The sequence below is a fragment of the Tupaia chinensis genome, unplaced genomic scaffold (genome assembly GCF_000334495.1).
Source record: "Tupaia chinensis unplaced genomic scaffold, TupChi_1.0 Scaffold000272_1, whole genome shotgun sequence".
In the NCBI taxonomy this organism is placed as follows: Eukaryota; Metazoa; Chordata; class Mammalia; order Scandentia; family Tupaiidae; genus Tupaia; species Tupaia belangeri.
Genome location: NW_006159754.1, coordinates 6159290 through 6179438, shown reverse-complemented (window position 1 = coordinate 6179438; position 20149 = coordinate 6159290). Strand labels below are relative to the sequence as shown.

The 20149-nt window shown below is 39.7% G+C and overlaps 1 protein-coding gene across 1 annotated transcript in view; it reads left to right on the top strand.

Moving 5' to 3' along the window:
- The window catches only part of PLCH1 (phospholipase C eta 1), a 236993-nt gene that overhangs the window by 199786 nt on the left and 17058 nt on the right, over window positions 1–20149 (top strand). Inside the window, exons 12-16 of the mRNA XM_027772378.1 lie at window positions 3537–3698; window positions 9703–9774; window positions 12690–12781; window positions 16278–16375; window positions 20093–20149. The exon at window positions 20093–20149 is cut by the window's right edge and continues 153 nt beyond it. Of these exons, the coding sequence (XP_027628179.1) occupies window positions 3537–3698; window positions 9703–9774; window positions 12690–12781; window positions 16278–16375; window positions 20093–20149 (481 nt within the window). The remainder of the gene's footprint in view (window positions 1–3536; window positions 3699–9702; window positions 9775–12689; window positions 12782–16277; window positions 16376–20092) is intronic.

The window sequence follows — 20149 nt, the reverse complement described above, 5'->3', positions numbered from 1 at the left end:
CAAGATGGAGTATCATGATGTGACACTGCTCTGTGAGACTTAGCACAATATGCAGTCTTCGTGGCTTCTTCTATGGAGTCACAAGCCATGTTGCCCCATTTCGGCCAAACTGCATAGGTGATGGTGGTCCCGTGAGATTATAATGGAACTGAGAAATTCCTATCACCTAATGATGTCTTAGCCATCATAATGTCATAGTGCAAGGCATCACTCACATGTTTGCAATGACACTGTCAATAAACTACTGCCCTGCCAGTGGTATAAAAGCATGCATAGCACATGCAATTATGTACAGTACATAATATTTGATAATGGTAACAAAGGACTCTGTTAGTGGCTTATGTACTTCCAATACCTTCGATCTTTATTTTGGAATAAACTTTTTTGGAATACTCGTACTTACAAACAATGTTTTATAAACAGTATGAGGTGTTATGCCAGCAGCCTCACACATCTCTGTGTTTACTGACTCTCTTAATTGCATCATTTTCACTTGTGCTTGATTTAATTTCATATTGTTTTGTTCATCATGACCCTTCTAGTGGAACATGATGTGGAGATGGAAGTCAGTGATACTGATGATCCTGACCCTGTGTAGGCCTCGGTTAATGTGTGTTTGTGTCTTAGTGTCTTTTGTTTTCTTTTTTTGTAATTTGCTATGGGTTGTGCTTGTTCTCTGGAGAGACACCGAGATAGAGAGGGAAAGCGACAAAGCACACCCTCGTGGGGGATAGCCACACTACAATCTCTTCTCCTCCATCTCCTCTTGGGATTTGGGTCATACACACACACACACACACACACACACACACACACGCACAGTCAGTGTGTTTTTCAAGCCATTGGGTCCAAGGCTTGAACCATGCAATTGGTTATGTGAGATCCAGCCACCTCAACCACCATGTCACCGGCTGGCCCCTGTATCTTTGTTTTTAATGAAAAGGTTTAAAAAGTAAAAAATTTTAAAAAAAGAACTTTAGAAAATAGCATATAGAAAAAAGGAGATAAAGAAAACATTTTTTGTATAGCTGTATAATGTCTCACACTACATGTTATTGCAAGAGTCAACATTTAAAAAAAATTAACAAGTTTATAAAGTAAAAAATGTAGAGAAATAGAAGTAAAAACGATTGTGGCATGACCAGGTCCTTTGGGGTGTACTTTCTCTCTGTCTCTATCATGTGCACTCACCCTCTGGTATTTAAAAAAATGAAAAAAAAAGTGCTTAACTGCCAACACATTTCTCAGAACTTGTCGTTGTTCTATAATACATGCTTGTGTTTCCCTGTGACTCTTTTCTCCATGTACATATGGGTACTTTTTTTTTTTTAATTTGCCAGAGGGTATGTATGCTTGCTGGAGAGAGAGAGAGAGAAAGAGAGAACCCCTTGTCCCATGGTCCTGCCACAGTCTCCCTTCTTTTGGGATTTCTGGGCATGTGCCAGGTGCATTTTTCAAGCCACCTGGTTGGGGACTCGAACTGCAGGATCAGCCACGTGGGATCCAGGTGTCTTAAGTGTCAGGCTATGCGCTGGTTCACTAGTTCTTATTGACACTTAGTTTTATGCATACTTTTGCTCACGTTGACATGTTGTCCCCCTATCCTTTGCCAGATGACCTGCTGTTATTCATTATGGGTGGATTTGTGGCCACTAAAAGTTAGATCTAAGTCCTTATGCTTGCTGTGTGTGAATGTGAAATTCAGAGAAAGGGTCTCTGCAGATGTAATTAAGGATCTAGAGACAAGATAACCCTGGAGTAACCAAGTGTGCCCTCAACTCAATGACAATTACCCTCAGAAGAAGGAAAGATGCAGATGGAAGGAAAGGATGGAGGAGAAGACCATGTAAAGACAGAGGAAAAGGTTGGAGTTAGGTGCCATAAACCAAGGAGTGCCTAGAGTCACATAACCTGAAAGAGACATAAGCTAGAGCCTTCAGAGGGAGTGTAGCTTTGTTAATACCCTGATTGTATACTTTTGGTTTTCAGGCCTATGAGAAAATTAAGTCCAGTTATTTTAAGCCACCTAGTTGTAAGTCATTTGTTACAGTAGCCACAGAAACTAATACACTCATCTTCTGAGGTTTAGGAGTCCTCTGCTCTTGGAAGTCTCTCCCAGATTCCCAAAGCTGAGCCTGCTGATCTTGGGTAGAGCGAGATGTTCAGAAAGCTGTGCTAAGTGAAACTTTGAGGAAATCTGTGGCCCTTGATTACCTAAAAATTGCATGAGTTGGGACAAGCAGATGACAAAATGGTTATGTCACTGGACTCCCACATAGTCAACTGCGGTTCAAGTCTTGGACCTGGTGGCTTAAAACACACTGGATCTGTGTGTGTGTGCATGCCCAGGGTCCCAAGAGGAGAATGGAGGAGAAGGGATTGTGGTTTGGCCATCCCCCGAAGGGGTGATTTCTTGCTTTCTGTATCTCTGTCTCTCTAGTGAGCACATGAGCCCTGTAGCAAAAATTTCTCTTAAAAAATGGTAGGAGTCATCATCTGGATGTTGGTGTAGCTCTGAAATCCAAAACCCTTGAGATTCATTGTAATTTTAAATTAATTACAATTATAAATCACGACATGGGTAAATATTAAGTTCATTCTAATTGCACCATGAGTTTGGAGATAGAAAAGACATTTTATCTCAGAATAATCCTCAGCCTAAGAAACTTCCATAGCATTCTTTTCCCCTCAGTAAGGAAAGTGATGTATTCAGTAGCACATTTTTGCTGACATTTACCTATGCAAGTTTAGGAGCCATAGTTTCCAAAATCTTTCCTTGGCCCTTCCCTCTGTGGAAATCATGAAAGAGCATAGTGAGAAAGGCTTTGGAGTACTGAGTTTGAATCCTGGTTCAATTACTTGCTAGTTTGTCACCTTGAGCAATTTGCTTAATTTCTCAAAGCATCAAATTCTGTTTCATGGACATGATAATGATAGTATTAGGTTGTTGGGAAAGTCATGACATATTTTTCTGTGTTTTTCTATTCAAAAATGCATCATGACTTTCCCAACTACCCAGTGCTTCATAAGGTTCTTGAGAATTGATTGCAGTGATATAATGAGTAGCTGGCAGGGAGTGAGTTTTTAGTAAGTCGTAATCATTATTACTATAGGATTTGTGGTGAGAATACCAAAATAGTACAATGAGTTTAATTTCTTAGATTATGAAATTATAAAAGTAATGTTGACTTGGTCAAAGGATATTCTAAAGTATCCTTCTTTTTTTTTTTTTGAGAGGTTTTCGCTATAGGGTGTGCGCGTTCGCCAGACAGACAGAGAGAGACATAGAGACAGAAAGCGAGAAATCACCCACCAGAGGGGATGGTCATGCCACAATCCCTTCTCCTCCATTCTCCTCTCGGGATCTTGGGCACGCACGCACACGTGCCCGGCGTGAGTTTTAAGCCACCGGGTCTGGGACGCGAACCACGGTCGACTACGTGGGAGTCCTGCGACATAGCCATTACTCTAACTGCTGGTTCCCAAGTATCCTATGTTTTTCAGGAAAATTATTTACATTACTTAATTCTTTGCAGAATAATGGGACCACTGAGCACCAGGTGGAATCTTTCATAAGGAAAAAACTGGAGTCATTGCTAAAAGAATCTCAAATTCGAGATAAAGAAGATCCTGATAGTTTCACAGTGAGGGCGCTTCTGAAGGCCACACATGAAGGTTTAAATGCACACCTGAAGCAGGTAAACAATTCTCTTTTGACTTACCCTTCAACAGGAAAAAGAAAATATCTTACACTTTTCTAATCGTTTGTGAAATTGTGAAAAGCTACAATTCTTCAATTTCCATTCTCATACTGCTTTTGAAATAAAACTTCCTATTGCACAATGCCATGACAAATATTAGGTTGTTGGAAAAGTCCTGATACATTTTTGTATGGAAAAATATGTCATGATTTTCTGACAACTTAATAGTTAAAAATGGATGAGTGGGGGTACAAATGACTCAAATGGTGTTTCATTGTAACCACCAGGACAAAGCCTGGTGTCCGGACTCATGTTCCTAATGTAACTCAGGCAGGAGGAAAAGTTCCAGCCCATGTATACCTCACGTGTATACCTCACCCTCTCTCCTTTCCACGTGGTCAACTTCCATGTTCCATTGATTGCACCTCCTGAATACATCTCCATCTGTCGCTGTTCATGACTATCCTAATCTCAAGTTTCACCTACACTTCTCTTGTCTTCCTTCAATCTAATCTCCATTCTGAAATCAGTACAATTTTTTAAAACTATATGTGATCATGTCACTTCACTGTTTAAAATTCTTCAGTGATATTATTGATGCTTGGGATAAATTGGTTTTTCACCAGACTTTCAAGGACTAGAATGATTCCACCTTGCCTGTTTCTCCCAAGGTTCTGTCTCACCTTCTCCCGTATTGTCACAACAGCCACAGCAGGCTTTATATATCATGGGCCTCCTCATTTTTTATTCACTCTGCTTAGAAATTCTATTCCTACATCTGCTTTAGCCAACTCCTACCTAGTCTTTAAAATTTCAGTTTCAGTGTAATGTCTTGAATGGGTCCTACCTCGACCTCTGAAACAGGTCGGTTATCTTTTTTTATACGATCCATGGTAATCTATTATGTCTTCTTTTTCTGAAGGTTTGGGTTTCTTTTTTAAATTTTCAATTATTTGTTCAATGTCTGTCTTCCCAACTAGACTGTAAATTCCATGAAAACAGAAACAATGTCATTTTTTCCCCCTTATTTGTATAGGTGCCTGGGACTTAGTAAGGCTTTGTAAATAGTTGTTGAATGAGTGAATTAGAACTAGTGGCTGAGATTTCTTTTTTAAAGAATTGTTTTATTTAACTTTATTTATTTATTTATTTATTTAAATTTGACCAGAGAGGGACAGAGTGAGAGAGACAGGGCAAGTGAGAAAGCAAGCCGCTAGGTCCAGGAGTCGAACTGTGGTCAGCCATGTGGGAGTCCAGCACTCTTAACCACGACACCACCTGACTGAGATTTTAATTCTCCTTCCTGATAAGAATATCAAAAGTAGACAGGGAAGAGGGAGAGTGGGTTTATCCATGTTACTATCATAGGACAATGGGGACATTTATTCTGACCCAGAAGAGCTCTAAGCATCGCAGGCTCAGCTAATGACAGTCTTCCCTGCTATTGCCCTGCCTTCCAGGGCTCAGAGCTTCACAGGCAGAGGGAAGATCATACGAAGGCAACAATCCTTCCACTTGTGCTCACTTAACATTTGTTACCCTGTGGACATTAAACAAGTCTAGCCATTCAATTGCTAAGCTCTTCCTAAAGTCCATTTAGTTTCTAATTATAGATAACCTAACTCAAAATGCCTTTAATCACAAAAAAAAAAGTTGTTAGGTAAGTGGCAAATTCATTTTGATCTATAGGGTAGACTTAATCCAGAGGTTCAATGGTGTCAGAAGTCTAGCTACTTTCTACTCTGTATCCCGTGCTATTATCAGCCCAAGACTGGTCTGCCTTTCCTCCTTGGTAGTAGAGGGACTGCTAACAGGCTCGTGAGCTGCTTGTTTCTCAATCCGTATCAAGTGAGATGGCACATCTGCTCTAACTGGCAAACCAGTTCCTGCTTAGTTCTGACAGTTTAGCTCATGTGCCCACCCTTAGGCTATAGCAATGGCCTTGGGGAAGCATCCTTATGAAACAATAGTTTGGCGAGGGTATTGAACACCATTGTCTCGCTAATGCCAAAGAGACCTTACCCCTGGAACTGGTGCCAAGGTTAATTCTTCTTAAACTGCATGTTAGAGGGGCAAATGGATTACTGGGCAGAGAGCAGAAGGTCAATTTCAGAACTGCTGTGACCCATCTACCTGGTGCACATGTGTACAAATACAATCACACACACACACACACACACACACACACACACACACACACTTCTTTATTTTGTGGAGGGTAGTATGCTGCAGCTACTTGGTCTTTATATAATTTTGGGTTTTCTTCAAAAAGATTTCTACAAAATGCAATAATCTCACACCAACAGCCACTTATTTTTCAACCACACAAACACTTATCAGCCCAGTTTTGATTTCTGCTTCTTGTCCTTCATGAGCTCTCCTCGGCTAATCTAGGCCAGTAATTTCCCTTCGTGCTTTCAAAGAAACTTTTCCCCAGATCTTTTCAATTAGAAAGGCAGTCAAAGGTCTTAGATATTTCAGAATAAACAGATTATGGTTGTCTTTCTTTTGCTGCCTAAATGATAATTTCCCCATCAGGTGAATTCGTAAGGGAACCTCACATTTCAGAGATATAGTAGAACAGAACTCATCTCCCAATTTTTCTTATTTGATGTTTTCTCTTAAATTTTAGTGACTGGGACTAGCAGTTAGCGTAATGTCTGTGTCGCTGGACTCCCATGTAGTCGACTGTGGTTGAGGCCCTGGCTTAAAACTCATGCAGGGCACATGTGCGTGCGTGCCCAAGATCCCAAGAGGAAAATGGAGGAGAAGGGATTGTGGCATGGCCATCCCCCTTGAGGGGTGATTTCTCGCTGTCTGTCTGTCTCTCTCTGTCTTTCTGGGAAGCGTACGCGCCCTATAGCAAAAACCTCTTCAAAAAAATCTTAGTGACTGAAAAGAGGCATTAGGGTAGGATAAAACAAATGGCGCTTGTTCCTGTAGTGAACAGGACTCTAAAGTGTTAAGGTTGTAACACTGTAGTGATAGTTTTTAAAAAGTGGTTTGGACTCGATGGGAAGGAAAGGCAAGTTACTGTTGTGACAGTCCTGTCCCAGATTCATGTGCACATTTAAAACTGGTGTGCAGACTGCGTTGGGTGTTGCCCGCTGCAACATGCCATTCCAGCTTCTTTCCTGGATCATTGCTCTGCAAGATTGCACAGAATGGTTTTCTACTTGTTCTGTCTTTTTCCTGGTGAGCCCTGAAGAAAAATTTTTATGAAATTTTCCTTCAGACTAACAGAACTTGGTTGACACATAAAAGAGTCCTTAAGAATTCTTAAATCTGCTGCTTTCTTTGCATCTATACTTCTGTGGCCTGGAAAGTGACGACAAGTCCTCAGATGGGCTTTTCTAGCTCTCCCGCTGCTCTGCCCCTCCAGCCTCTCATTCACACCCCTACCTAAGAAGACTGTCACAGTGATCGTGGAGAAACGTGCATCTCGTCATGTCATTCTCCCATTTTCAGTCTTTTGTGAGCTCCTTATAGTTTGGAGAATAAAATTCCAATTTAGAGATAGAGCCTGTAAGATCCTCTCCTCATGTTCTGGACCTAAGTTGTGACAGGCCTACACAGTACACACTGGTATAAGCACACACACATGCACAGTACACGCACACACTTATTTCTTGGAAGTACTACGCTTTTGTTACTTGGCCTTCATATTTGCTGTTTCTTTGACCATGACGTATTCCCTCTTCCCCATTTCACCTAGATAACAGGTACTCATCTTAGGTTTCACCTTTTGTATCTTGTTCCTATGGAAGTGCCCTTAATCCTCAAGTCCCAGCAGGTGGCCTCTCTGTGTCATTTTGGTCATTTTGCAGTGCCCTGAACTTTCCCCATTATACTTGTATTGTAGTGTGTTGTGATTGTTGGTGTCCACCATTAGATTGCAAGCCCAGTGAGACAGGCTGTACCTCTCCTGTTCGCTCTCATCCTAGTACGCATGCCAAGTTCCCAGGGCAATGGCTTCTCCCTGTGTTCAGTGAGAAATGTAGGCTGATGCTCAGAGAGAGGTCGAAATTGGAGATAGATTTGTGTAGTGTTTACCTTCCACATGAAGAGAGGGTATAAGGTAGGAGAGGCTGGGGAGGGAGAGGAAATGGGAGCTAGACAGAAGCCCTGTTTTATCACTAGCTAGCTTGTAACTGTAGGCATATTGCCTAACTTCACTATTTTTCAGTTTGTATTTTCTGTAAATCTCAGTTTATATTTTCTGAGATTTTAATCAGACTCATCTCTAAGGATTGGTTACATATTTATTAAATGAGAAGATATGTAACGCACTTGGAATTATCCTCGACATAGAGTATATGCTTACTGAATAGGGGCACCTTATACCTCAATTTTCCTGGGACAACCCTGCCGTAGGCCTGTTGTCCTGGTGTAACTATTACAAGTGTCCGTTTCACTCTCAAAAGGGTCTTGTTTTGGACAATAGATTATATGGTCCTCTTACCTATAGAGGGTCTAGTAGCAGTAAAAAGGAATTCACTGGCTAATTGGCTTATTTCTCCCCCACTTCACAGGTAAGAAAACTGAGGCCAGTAGAAGGGGCTTGTCAAAGAATGTATAGTGACTTGGTGGGAGAACCGAGGCTCTTAATTTGGAGAACAGTAGCAAGATATAGCATACTTGTACGACTATATCCAACTATCTTAGTTCCAGAAGTTTTGAACAATTAAGGGTCGACCATAATAGGTCTTTTAAGGCAGTGCACATACACAAAGTAGTCAACAGCAACCCCTGTAAGCTATGGCCCCTTACCTCTCTGGGATGTGCTAGGTGGCTCTTTCCCAAGTAGTTCTTGGACTTCTCCCCCCTTCCTGGAATTGCGTCTTTCACTGTTGTCCATAGACATGTGCAGAGGCCCTTTACAAACTTGATTTTAAGTGACTTTGCTCACTCTCATTTATTCTGTTTGTGCACTGAGCTCTGTTTCTCCTCTGTTTAGCCAGAACCCTGGGGGAGCGGAGCTGCAGGTCTCCTCATATCAGGTCATTCGTAAAGAATTACCTAACATATTTTTTAGGGATAACAATTGAATAAGAGTCTAAATCCTTTTAGCAAAGTGGCTTTTCTATCCCCTAAGGAGACATAGGCTCGAGCAAGAAGAGTTGGTCCAGGAGCTAGAAAACTAGCCCACATGAGGAAAAATTCGGAGTATCTCTTTCTGTTGCTCACCACAGAGGGAATGATTTCAATGAATAGGCAAGCGTTCTGGCTTCCTTAAACCAACAGACAAAAGGAATCTTATCAACTCATAGATATGCTTAGATAATATTTATGCGTAATGGTTTAAAATATCCAACAGTGGGGCCAGTAGGTGACATGGTGGTTAAGACACTGAACTCCCACATGGCTGACAGAGGTTCAGTATCAGACCTAGAGGCTTGAAAATTGTGTTGGGTGCATGTGCGTGTGCGCCCAACATTCCCAGAAGAGAATGGAGGAGAAGGGATTGCCGCATGGCCATCCCCTCTGGGGAGTGATTTCTCATTTTCCCTCTCGTTGTCCTCTTGTCTCTCTTCAGCAAGTGCACACACCTTGTAGCAAAAACCTAACAAACAAACAAAAAATCAAATTGCAATGTTCAGTTAGTGTGATCACTTTCTTTATTCTACAGAATTGGCTCTAACAACTTTTGGTTACTTTTCAAAATTAAATTCCCTCTTAACTACAGGTGACTTACCCCCATTCAGTGCAATCAAAAGAACACATCCTGTATGTGGAGAGCCTAGTGAACAGGGCCACAGAGCCAGCACAGCTGGGCATGGCTGAGAGCCTTCAAGCCCAACTTTGAGCTGCTGTGGACAGGTGTTGTGTCCTGGCTGGTGCCCAAGCCTCTCCAGGTCCACACCTCTCCATGCTCCTGTGTCCAGGGGCTGTTCATTTCCCACCGAGAGGCAAAATGGTGAGACCCTGCCATTCCACCAGAGCTACAGAAAACACACAAGCAAAGAAGAAAAATAGTTATGCTATGCCTTTATTTATTCAGAATCCAGACGTGAAGGAAAGTGGGAAGAAATCTCATGGACGATCCCTCATGACCAACTTTGGAAAGCATAAGGTATGAATGAAGAGGAATAGCATATATCATTTAATCAATTTAATGATTCTGGAAAGTAAGAGGAGAATATCATTGTGACCTTGGAAGAACTGAAGATTTCTTAAATAGGACTCTGGTAAAGGAAATGATTGATATTTAAATTATTTTAAAATTTAAGAATTTTGATTCATCAAATGTATCAAAAAGCAAGTTGCATACTGAGAGAGCAGATTATATATACATACATATATATATGTGTGTGTGTGTGTGTTTACACACACGTTTTTGAAAATTTACTATAGGGCTTATACCTTCACCAGAGAGACAGAGAGAGAGAGACAGAGAGACAGAGAGAGGGAAAGTGAGAAATCATCCCCCAGGGGGATGGCCATGCCACCATCCCTTCTCCTCCATTCTCCTTTTGGGATTTTGAGTGTGCACGTACACATACCCAGCATATTTTTCAAGCCACTGGGTCCAAGACTTAAATCACACAGTTGGCCATTGGTTTTAGCTGACTTTAATGAAAAAAAAATTAGGTGAAAATGAATTATGATAACTGTGATATGGTTTGTCAAAACTGTTTGTGCAAAAATATGTCATGATTTCTCTGAAGTCATCTGTCATTGGAGATTCATTTCTCATTTCTACTCTTTGCATTTTATAATAAAGACAAATTTTTAAGATTTATTATTATACCTTAAATTATTAACTATATATGGAATTAGAGAATATCTCCTCTCTGGATTACAATTTGCCATGAAGTCAAAGATTACCTTCCACAGTAAACACTTTAAGGAGTACTTCAGCTACTATAGAATTAGAATTTATCATGCCTCATGTCATTAGAATATATAGATGTTTATGAAATTGTTTACACATTCTTTTAATAAATATTAATAAAATTTTAAATCGGAAGTAAACATGATGTAGCTTGTGAATGACTCTCAATGCCATCTTATTTCTTCATCACAATAATCCTTTGAAATAGGTGATATTGCAACACTCTTTTAAAAAAACACAGTAGGGGACCAGCCCATGATGTGGTGGTTAAGGCAGCCAGATCCCATATGGCCTATCATGCATTTTGACCTGGTGACTTGAGAAACACACAGGTATGTGTGGGTGCATGCCCAAAATTCCAAAAGGAGAGAAAGATAAGAACAAGACTATTCCCCATGGGACCATTCTCCTCGGGAAAGGGGTGTGCTCTTTCATTTTCTCTTTGTCTCTGTATCTCTCTGGTGAATGCACTGTGTCCTCTGGAAAAGTTAAAAACAAACAGACAATGATAACGACACAGCAGGAAGCTGGAGAGGTTAACCAGTTTACCAGCTTGGTCAAAGACGGAGCTGAGGGACCAGCAGTTAGCATAATAACTATGTCACTGGACTCCTATGTAGTCAATCATGGTTTGAGTCCTGGACCTGGTGGCTTAAACTCATGCCGGGCACATGTGCGTGTGCACGTGCCCAGGATCCCAAGAGGAGAATGGAGGACCCACTTGCCTTATAGCAAAAACCTCGCCTTTTACAAAAAACCCCCCCAAAAAAAAAAAAATAAAAAAAAAAAAAAAAAAAGACCGAGCTGGAAAGTGAGATCTTTGGATGCTAGGGCTGTCACATCATGTGTACGAAGGTTCTTAGGATGACTCCTGAGAAGGTTCTCAACCAAACCGCATCCTCACTGTCAGTGCAGTGAGGATTGAATGAGTTTATGCCAATGGTATATATATTTTTATATATATTAGGTATGAGAAAATCTGGAAGGTGACACAATCCAATGATTATGTGAAAATGTCGCTTCCCCTTTCTAAACCACATACACCAAATACTCAGGGTACTCTGTCTAAAGCCTTACCATTGCTTTTAGAAGCCGTAATGTTAGTGGTAAAGATTTCTTCAACTCCTATGGTGTCTTCCCATTGTACATATTGTTGAGTTATGTGTTGCCTAAATATAGGGTTATTTCTGAAGTGATGAGAATGAAACCATAGCATCACAGAAAGGCTTTGCGTCTAATAGCTAATCTGTTCAGAAGGCACCAGAGTGGTCTTTGAGACTTTGAGCTTGTATCCTGTAGTTAGCAACTTTCATTCTCCTGCTAGAAATTAAGACTCCAAAGCTCAAAAGAGCAGCTTGATTTAGATGGTCATTTGAGAACATACTGATCAAAGGTACAAATGGTAGTTACTATTATTATTCTTTTTCAAGTTACTACATTCCTTTTTTTCTAAACCAAACTCAGTAATCGCTAGTAAGTTTTCTATACAAAGTCATTTTATCCCTTACCACTGTTTCAATAGGTACTGCAACTTTGACTCTATCCCTGTAGAAACCTTCTAAATGCATAACCAGTAGTCTAATACCTCAATTTTATGTGGCTTAAAAAGTCAGTTACTGAGGATGACACTCTCAGTTTTGCATTAGTATTTTAATATAATTATGGTCTTTGACATTTTGATGTACATTTTTTTTTCAACAATAAAGCAAGCTGCAATATTTGGTCACTTTGTTTTTTTTCTTCCAAATTACTATGCTGGTATGGATGTGCATTTTAGGCTTTTTGTTATTGTTGTGTGTGTGTGTATGTGTGTGTGTGTGTAATTTTACTATCAAGTGCATGCACTCTCTGGAGAAAGAGAGGGAAAGTGAGAAATCATCCCTCAAGGGGGATGGCCATGCCACAATCCTTTCTCCTCCATTCTCCTCTTAGGATCTTCGGTATGCACCCACATGCACTGGTGTTCTTTTCAAGTCACTAAGTCTAGGATTCGAACTATAGTCAGCCATGTGGGATGCAGCTGCCTTAATTACCAGGCCATCACCTGGTCCTGGATGTGCACTTTACAGCCCAGTTCATCCTCTGTATATTGTAGATGTACCTGATATGATGAGTTTTGTTTTTTGTTAAGATTACTATGACTTTTCTGACAGAAAACCACAAAGTCACGGTCTAAATCTTATAGCACTGATGATGAGGAAGACACACAGCAGAATCCTGGCAAGGAAGGTGGTCAGCTCTACAGGTAAGACAGCATCTCCGTGTTTCTTGCTCTGATTCCCTGGGTTTCTCACTCCCTGCTGGCTTGGTTGTTTTAATTGTACGTATTTAAAGTACAGGATCACAAGATGAAACCCTTGGTACAGGGGGAACATATGAAAATCAATTCGATATGAGATAGTAATTTGTGTGGGGAACTCAGCTCTTAATAGACTCTAGCTGCAGTCGTGGTCAGGTAAAAGGTATCTTCAGAGAAGAGGGAATGGTCATGTGAACTAGTCAGAGAGCTGTCCCAGGAGATTAAAGGCAAAGAGAGATGTTAGCATCCGTTACAGGCAGGGATCTGAACTCAGCCAGGCTTCAAATCCTTATTCCTCCACTTACCACTTTAACATGGGGCAAGTTAGACTCCTCATCTGTATCTCTCCCTTAGAATTACAGACAGGATGAAAGGAATTTAATTAGCCCAAAAAGCCCTAGGCCAATTAAATTAATATATTAGTTACTGTTTTCTTTATTATCACAGTGCTATCTGTGGGGCTTGCTGGCAATTTATACCACAAATCCTACAAGGAAGTGTAAATTATATCTTGGACAGACAGATAGATACGGATTCTCACATATATCTATGTACACACCCCTGCGCCTTTATTAAAAGATGAAATTAGAAGCATGGCGGCCCTGTAGCAATTAAACTTTAGTGTTCAATTAAACTTTGTATTAGAGTTCCAACAGAATATTCATAAATAAAACAGTAACTGATTTTTAAGGGCAGAGATCATGTTCCTTACCCACTGGAAGCAGAAAATTGAATATGTAATAAAGAATGAAGGAGAATTAGGATCACCTTCCAGGAAACCTTTCCTGTGAAAATGTTCTCAAATATAAGCTTGAGAAAGGCTTACCTCTGCAACACGTAGCCAGGGAAGGGGCAGTGCTTGAGGAAAGCCTCAGTAATCTGAATGTGGGCAACGGAAATAGCACAGGTATCATGTGAAATCATGCTGGATGCTACTCTTCGGTCAGTTATCCACTTGCCTGAAATATAGTTATCAGGTCTGAGTGTTTATGATGGTGTGTTTCTGGTATGTAAATAGCCTAATTCAATTCCAGGATGAGAACTAAGAACAGCTAACTTTATGCAGAATTTTTCCATACTATGGATTATCGGAGTTCTACTGATAATTCATCATTAGCCCTCACAAAACCAGGTTTTTACCAATGACTATAGAATTTCCTAATTATATGGTAAGGGAGAACTCTGCAGTCTTTCTATCCATTAATACCTGTCTATGTTTGTGCCTTATTTCTTGGCAAAATGAATAGCTAGAGCATTTAGTCCTTAGTTCTTTTATTGACTGTGTAGGAGCACCATTAGGATGTGCTTCTATATAAGGATTTTTGTCTGACTTGTTCACTGTTTTATTTCCAATAGGTAGCCAATACATTTTTGAGTAGCTAAATCCTTTTCATCACTGTCTCTATCTAGAACATTCTCATCACTCAAAAACCTGCCTATTAGCAGCCACTTTCCATTTCCTTCTCCCTCAGTCTTTGGCAATTATTAATTTGCTTTCTGTCTCTCTAGATTTGCTTTTCCTGGACATTGCATATAAATGGGATCCTATAATATTTGGGCTTTTGTGTCTGCTTCTTTCACGTATCATAATGTCTTTAAAATTCATCTATGTGTAGCATCTATCAGTACATCATTTCTTTTATTGCCAAATATTCTATTGTATAGATATGCTGCATCTTATTTATCAATTCATTGAAATACATTTAAGTTGTTTTCGCTTTTGGCTATTACAAATAACATGGCATGTGTAACTTTGTATATAAATGTTTTATTTCTCTTGGCTTTATACCTACAAGTGAGATTGTTGGGTCATAGGGTAACTATTTAACTTTTGAGAAACTGCCAAACTATTTTCCAAAGCACTTGTACCATTTTATATTCTCCAGCAATGGATAGTTCCAGTTTCTCTTTTTTCTTACTAAGACTTGCTATCATCTGCCTTTTCGGTTATAATCATCCTAGTAGAGACAACATATTTCCTTGTAATTTCAATTTGCATTTCCTTAATAATAACGATGTTGAAACTCTTTCATGTGCTTATGGGCCATTTGTGTATCTTCTTTTGTGATGATTGGAATTTTCGATAGTTAACTGTGTTCTCCTAAAAGGGAAAAGTGTTATGAGAAAGAAATGAAATTGTCTTTGGTATACTTTATTGTGATAGAGAGTGGCAATAGAATTTGTAAGGTTGTGAAAGAGATCCTAGGAATGGTTTGTAGGAGAGAGAGAACTAAAAGAAACAAAGCACTAAATAAAATAATACATATTTGTTTTAAGAAACTGAAGTATCAGCCCTATAGCCTAGGGGTTAAGGGAGCCAACTTTTACATGGCTACCATGGTTGGAATCCCAGCCCTGGAAGTTTGAAAAACAAGCCAGCCATGGGTGCATGTATGCCCCCAGATCTCAAAAGGATGGGAAGATGGAAGAGAAGAGATTGTGGTGTGACCATGCCTCACTGGGGGGTGCTTTCTCCCTTTCTCTCTCTGTTTCTCTGATGATGGCATTTACTATGTAACAATTAAATAAAAAAGAAAAGAAAGAAAAGAAAGCTGAAGAGTATAGAAAAAGTATAAAGAAAACAAAAATCATTTGTCATTACAACTCTAAAAGATAATCACTATGGAAAATGGATGTATTTCCCTTTAGGTGTATATGGGGGAGGGGGTGTCCTCAAAAAGTTCATGGAAAATACACATTAAAAAATTATGCATGATTTCCAAATTCTTTGTATAAAAATAACTTGGGCCTTGAGGCAAGCAGGTAGTACAATGATTGAGGCACTGATTCTCGTGTGGTCAAATGCAGTTGGATCCTGGACCAAGAGGTTTGAAACTCATGCTGGGCTCATGAGCATATGTGCCTAGAATCCCAGAAGGAGAGTAGAGGAGAAGGGATTGCAGCATAGCCATCCTGGGGGTGACTTCTCACTTTTTCTCTGTCTCTCTCAATCTCTCAAACGCTCTATAGCAAAAATCTCTCAAAATAAATAAATGAATAAACTCATACTTTAATTCCATTTTCTACAAACTTTTGGAAGTCTCTGTGTATTGTAATTCTCATGCCCTACAATGCAATGTTTCTGTTCCTTTTTAGTCCAGGGTCTCCTCCACAGAAAGTAGTACAATAATTTCAGAGTGGTCTCTGGGTTACTCCCTAGCTGGGTAATGGTGGGAATCAAGCCCTTGACAATGACAATAGAACTCACAAATACATGAGAAGAGGCCACGATTCTGGCAGAGCAGTGAATAAAACCACATCATCAGGATCTCATGGCGGCAAGAGTGCTGAGTTAGGATGGACACATGGGTCTAATCCTGGCTCCTTTAGGATCTAGGACAGATCAGTTCATCAGTCCCTTAATTAGGGAACAGGGAAAAATCAAAAGCTCAAGCCTGCTGTAGCTCTAAAATGTCACAAGTCTTAGGTGTGTGCTTCACAGGTTGGGCCGCCGAAGGAAAACCATGAAGCTCTGCCGGGAACTCTCTGATTTGGTTGTGTACACAAACTCCGTGGCAGCCCAGGACATTGTGGATGATGGTAAGGGCTGAAAGTTTTTCTTCTGCTCTGGATAAACTTTCTTCACTTTTCTGTGAAAATTCTTAATTAACTTTTTTGTTAATCCATTTATCACACCTTTGGGACTGCAGAATCTGAGTGTCAGGAAATGGACCACTGTGAGCATCCTGCACTCATTGGGAAGGCGCTATTGATTGTTGTGGTTGTCTGATCAGGTAGAGGTCAGAGAAGTTTGCCACGGGAACAAGGAGGACTCTATTATTATAAAAAGACTGATGCATCCGAGCAAGGTCTTCCTCCAATACCTGAACTGTGTTGACTGACCTGGCCTGGCTTGAAAACTGGGTCACCGATGGGCAGGCCAACTGCAAATGAACAGAAGAAAGAATAAATTAATTGCTCAAACAATCCCTTTAAAAAAACTCATATTTTCTCATTGGAAGTTTTGACTTTGATGAAAGTAGTTTAACCCACAGGTCAATGTTTTAACAAAAAGATCAGAAGTTTCAATAGCATGGAGTTTTCACCTCTCACTTGCCCATTGAGCTGAGATGGTCTAGTCACAGCTATTCCTACTTTTGATTTTCCTGCTCTTTCCCCCTTTATCTTGTATTTCATTGAGTTATTGAATGCTTAAAGGAATAATATACAGTTATGTGTCTATCAATCCAATTTTGATTTTTTTGGGGGGGGCGGGAGAGGTTTTTGCTATAGGGCGCGTGCACTCGCCAGAAAGACAGAGAGAGACAGAGAGACGGAAAGGGAGAAATCACCCCCCAGGGGGGATGACCACGCTGCAATCCCTTCTCCTCCATTCTCCTCTCGGGATCTTGGGCACGCACGCACACGCGCCCAGCATGAGTTTTTAGCCACTGGGTCTGGGATGTGAACCACGGTCGACTACATGGGAGTCCAACGACTTAGCCATTACGCTAACTGCTGGTCCCCTCAATTTTGATTTTTTTGTGTGGAACTGAAATGTAAATCAGAGTCTCAGTTTTCTCAGCAAGTCTTAGTGAAGGCTGTGATGAGTTTTATGTACTCAGAAATCTCAGGATTCATCCCTCAGGTCTCCTGCCTTCCCCCCCACCCCCATGCTTACATACTCCATAGATATATCTTTTTCTGTTTGCAGAAAGATTTCTTTTCTTCTTTTTCATATGGAATCCAATTCCATACCAAATGGAATCCTAAAATGGTGACAGTTATACAAAATTTAAATTGGTTTCACTTGTGAGAAACAGTACAAACATGAAAAACTGTAGGACTCTCGACAAGTGAGCAAACCTTTATTTTTTTTGGTCATACTAATTAAGACTCCATTTATTTGAAATTTGAAATAATCTGAATTCCCAGAAAAGGATAGACTCCCCATTATGCACTTACTCTGGATTCCTCTTGTACAACATGTATTTTTAATTAACATATATTAGTTGTACATATCTGTGGGGCATGATGTGATATTTTAGCAAGAAAAAAACAATGTGTGGCAGTTTAATCAGGGTAATTAGCAATACCCATCATCTCAAGCATTTGTCATTACTTTGTGTTGGAAACATTCAAAATCCTCTTTTTGGGCCAGCCCAAAGTGTGATGGTTAAGATGGCTAGATCCACTTTGTTGACTGAGAGATTCGAGTTCCCCACCTGGCAGCTTGAAAAACACCCTGGGCATGTGTGTATGTAGGCACAAAAATCCCGAGAGGAGAATGGAGGAGAAAGGATTGTGGTGTAGTCATCCCCCTGTGGGGTGATTTTTCACTTTCTCTCTCTCTCTGTTTCTCTCTGTCTTTCTCTGATAAATGCACATGCCCTATAGCAAAACAAAACAAGCAAACAAAATCCTTTTTTACTGACTGTGAGATAAATAGTAAATAGTTGAACACATTCTTATAATAACTGCTCACAGCCCCAGAATAAGAAATGGTGAATAAAGTTAAAAATATATTTGGCTTTGAGAATAAACATTTCCAATAAACACCTTCGGAAGGCACAGTCCTAGCTTAAAGGAAAATGATCTTGAGTACTATTTGGCTTTTGAACTTCAGCTACTTTTGTCTTTTTTTTTTTCCTTGCCACAAAATATTAATAAATAATGAGTGCATGGCTTATCCTAATGCAAAGCAACTCAGTGCCATTAATATATTAATTGATGTGTGTGTAATTAGCAAGGTCATCTTAATGATACTGTGGTGTGCATATTTATTTGGAGAGAGAGAAAAAACAGGGGCATTGATTACACCACTATCCCATCACAATTAGGCTTGTTCAAAAGATAATGTTTCCTCCTATTACATTCAAGACATTCCTTGCCAAAATATGCAAATAATTTAACTGTAGTATGCTCAAGATATATAAACTATATTAATAAGTTATGCCAATAAAGTATTATATATATTAATATAGTATGTATTTTTAAGGAAAGGGTCTATATTAAAGAAATCACCAGCTTAAAAACTATAATTCTGTAACTTTTTGGTTTCCACTTGTACTTAATGACTATTCCAAGTTCCACCCTACAGTATCATTGTTATCAGCTGACTAGAGTTTAATATTCAAAGATATACAGCCCTAAAGACTACCAGGCCCTGGGAGGCTTCTGTGCTGATGCACATTCTAGATAGGACTCAGGCCCAGTTGGATTAGAAAGACTTTGTTCTCTTAGACCATGTCCCAAATTGGGACACATTCTGCTTGTTTAGAGTTTGGCCAGGTTTGGGCCTTTATCTGGACTGATCTTTTCTAGCGAGTTCAGAGGACAGATGGATGGTTTCTGAGGGATAGGGTATGAATGTTTGGTGAAGGCGTAGGAGTAGTAGGGACATTGTAGATATGTTATAAAAGGTGGGGTTGGGAGCAAAACATGGACTATGAAATATTTGGAGGTTGACTCTGTCAGGACCCCCAAACTTGCAGCTTCCTTGACCATAGATTGACCCCACTAGATGGTTGTTCAGGTAGAAACTTTAGTGCAGGCTTCACAGACATTCATGACTCTTTATTTCTTCCATAGTTTATATGCCTGACTGGGTGGGTGATTGTTTCTGAAAATGTATTTCTTCATAATGTTCTTTTGAATTCTTTTTTTTTTTATTTTGAACTCGATTATTATTCCTTTCTCCCAGATATGTTTCAAGCAGTTCCATAAATCTATTCAAAGCCACTTCAATATTCAAGTTTTTGAGTAACTGGTTTTTAAAATTGTTTTGGATTCTGCATGTGATTGCTTAATACTGTTTTATGTGTGAGCCTTTTAGTGGATGCCTTCAATAAATGCTTCGTGTTACCAGGAATAGTTTATACAGATAGTCTGATTTATTCATAGTTGTCTATATCTTTGGCAGAGATATTCTGTTTGAGTTTGTACTTAGAAAACAATTTTTCAATCTTCCTTTCTTCCTATAAACCAGATAGACATGAATTAGTGGAATGTTTGAATTCTTGGGATTACAGGGTAATCAGAAATAGACAGATACCTTAGCAACATGCACAGCCCTGATTTGGACTTGAGAGTGGCCAAAGAGTCCTAAGAATGGAATTTCATAGATCGTTCTTGGTCAAAAATTACCTCTACTGTGGTTAAATCCACTCTTTTCTCTCTGCTTCTTATTACTGGTATAATCTGATGTTATTAAGAGGTCTTTGATGAATAGTTGTTTTTTTTTTGTTGTTTGTTTGTTTGTTTGGGTTTTTTTGCTATAGCTCTCATTTTCTTTTCTTCCTTATTAAAAACTTGCAGGAACCACAGGAAATGTGTTATCATTTAGTGAAACAAGAGCACATCAGGTGGTTCAGC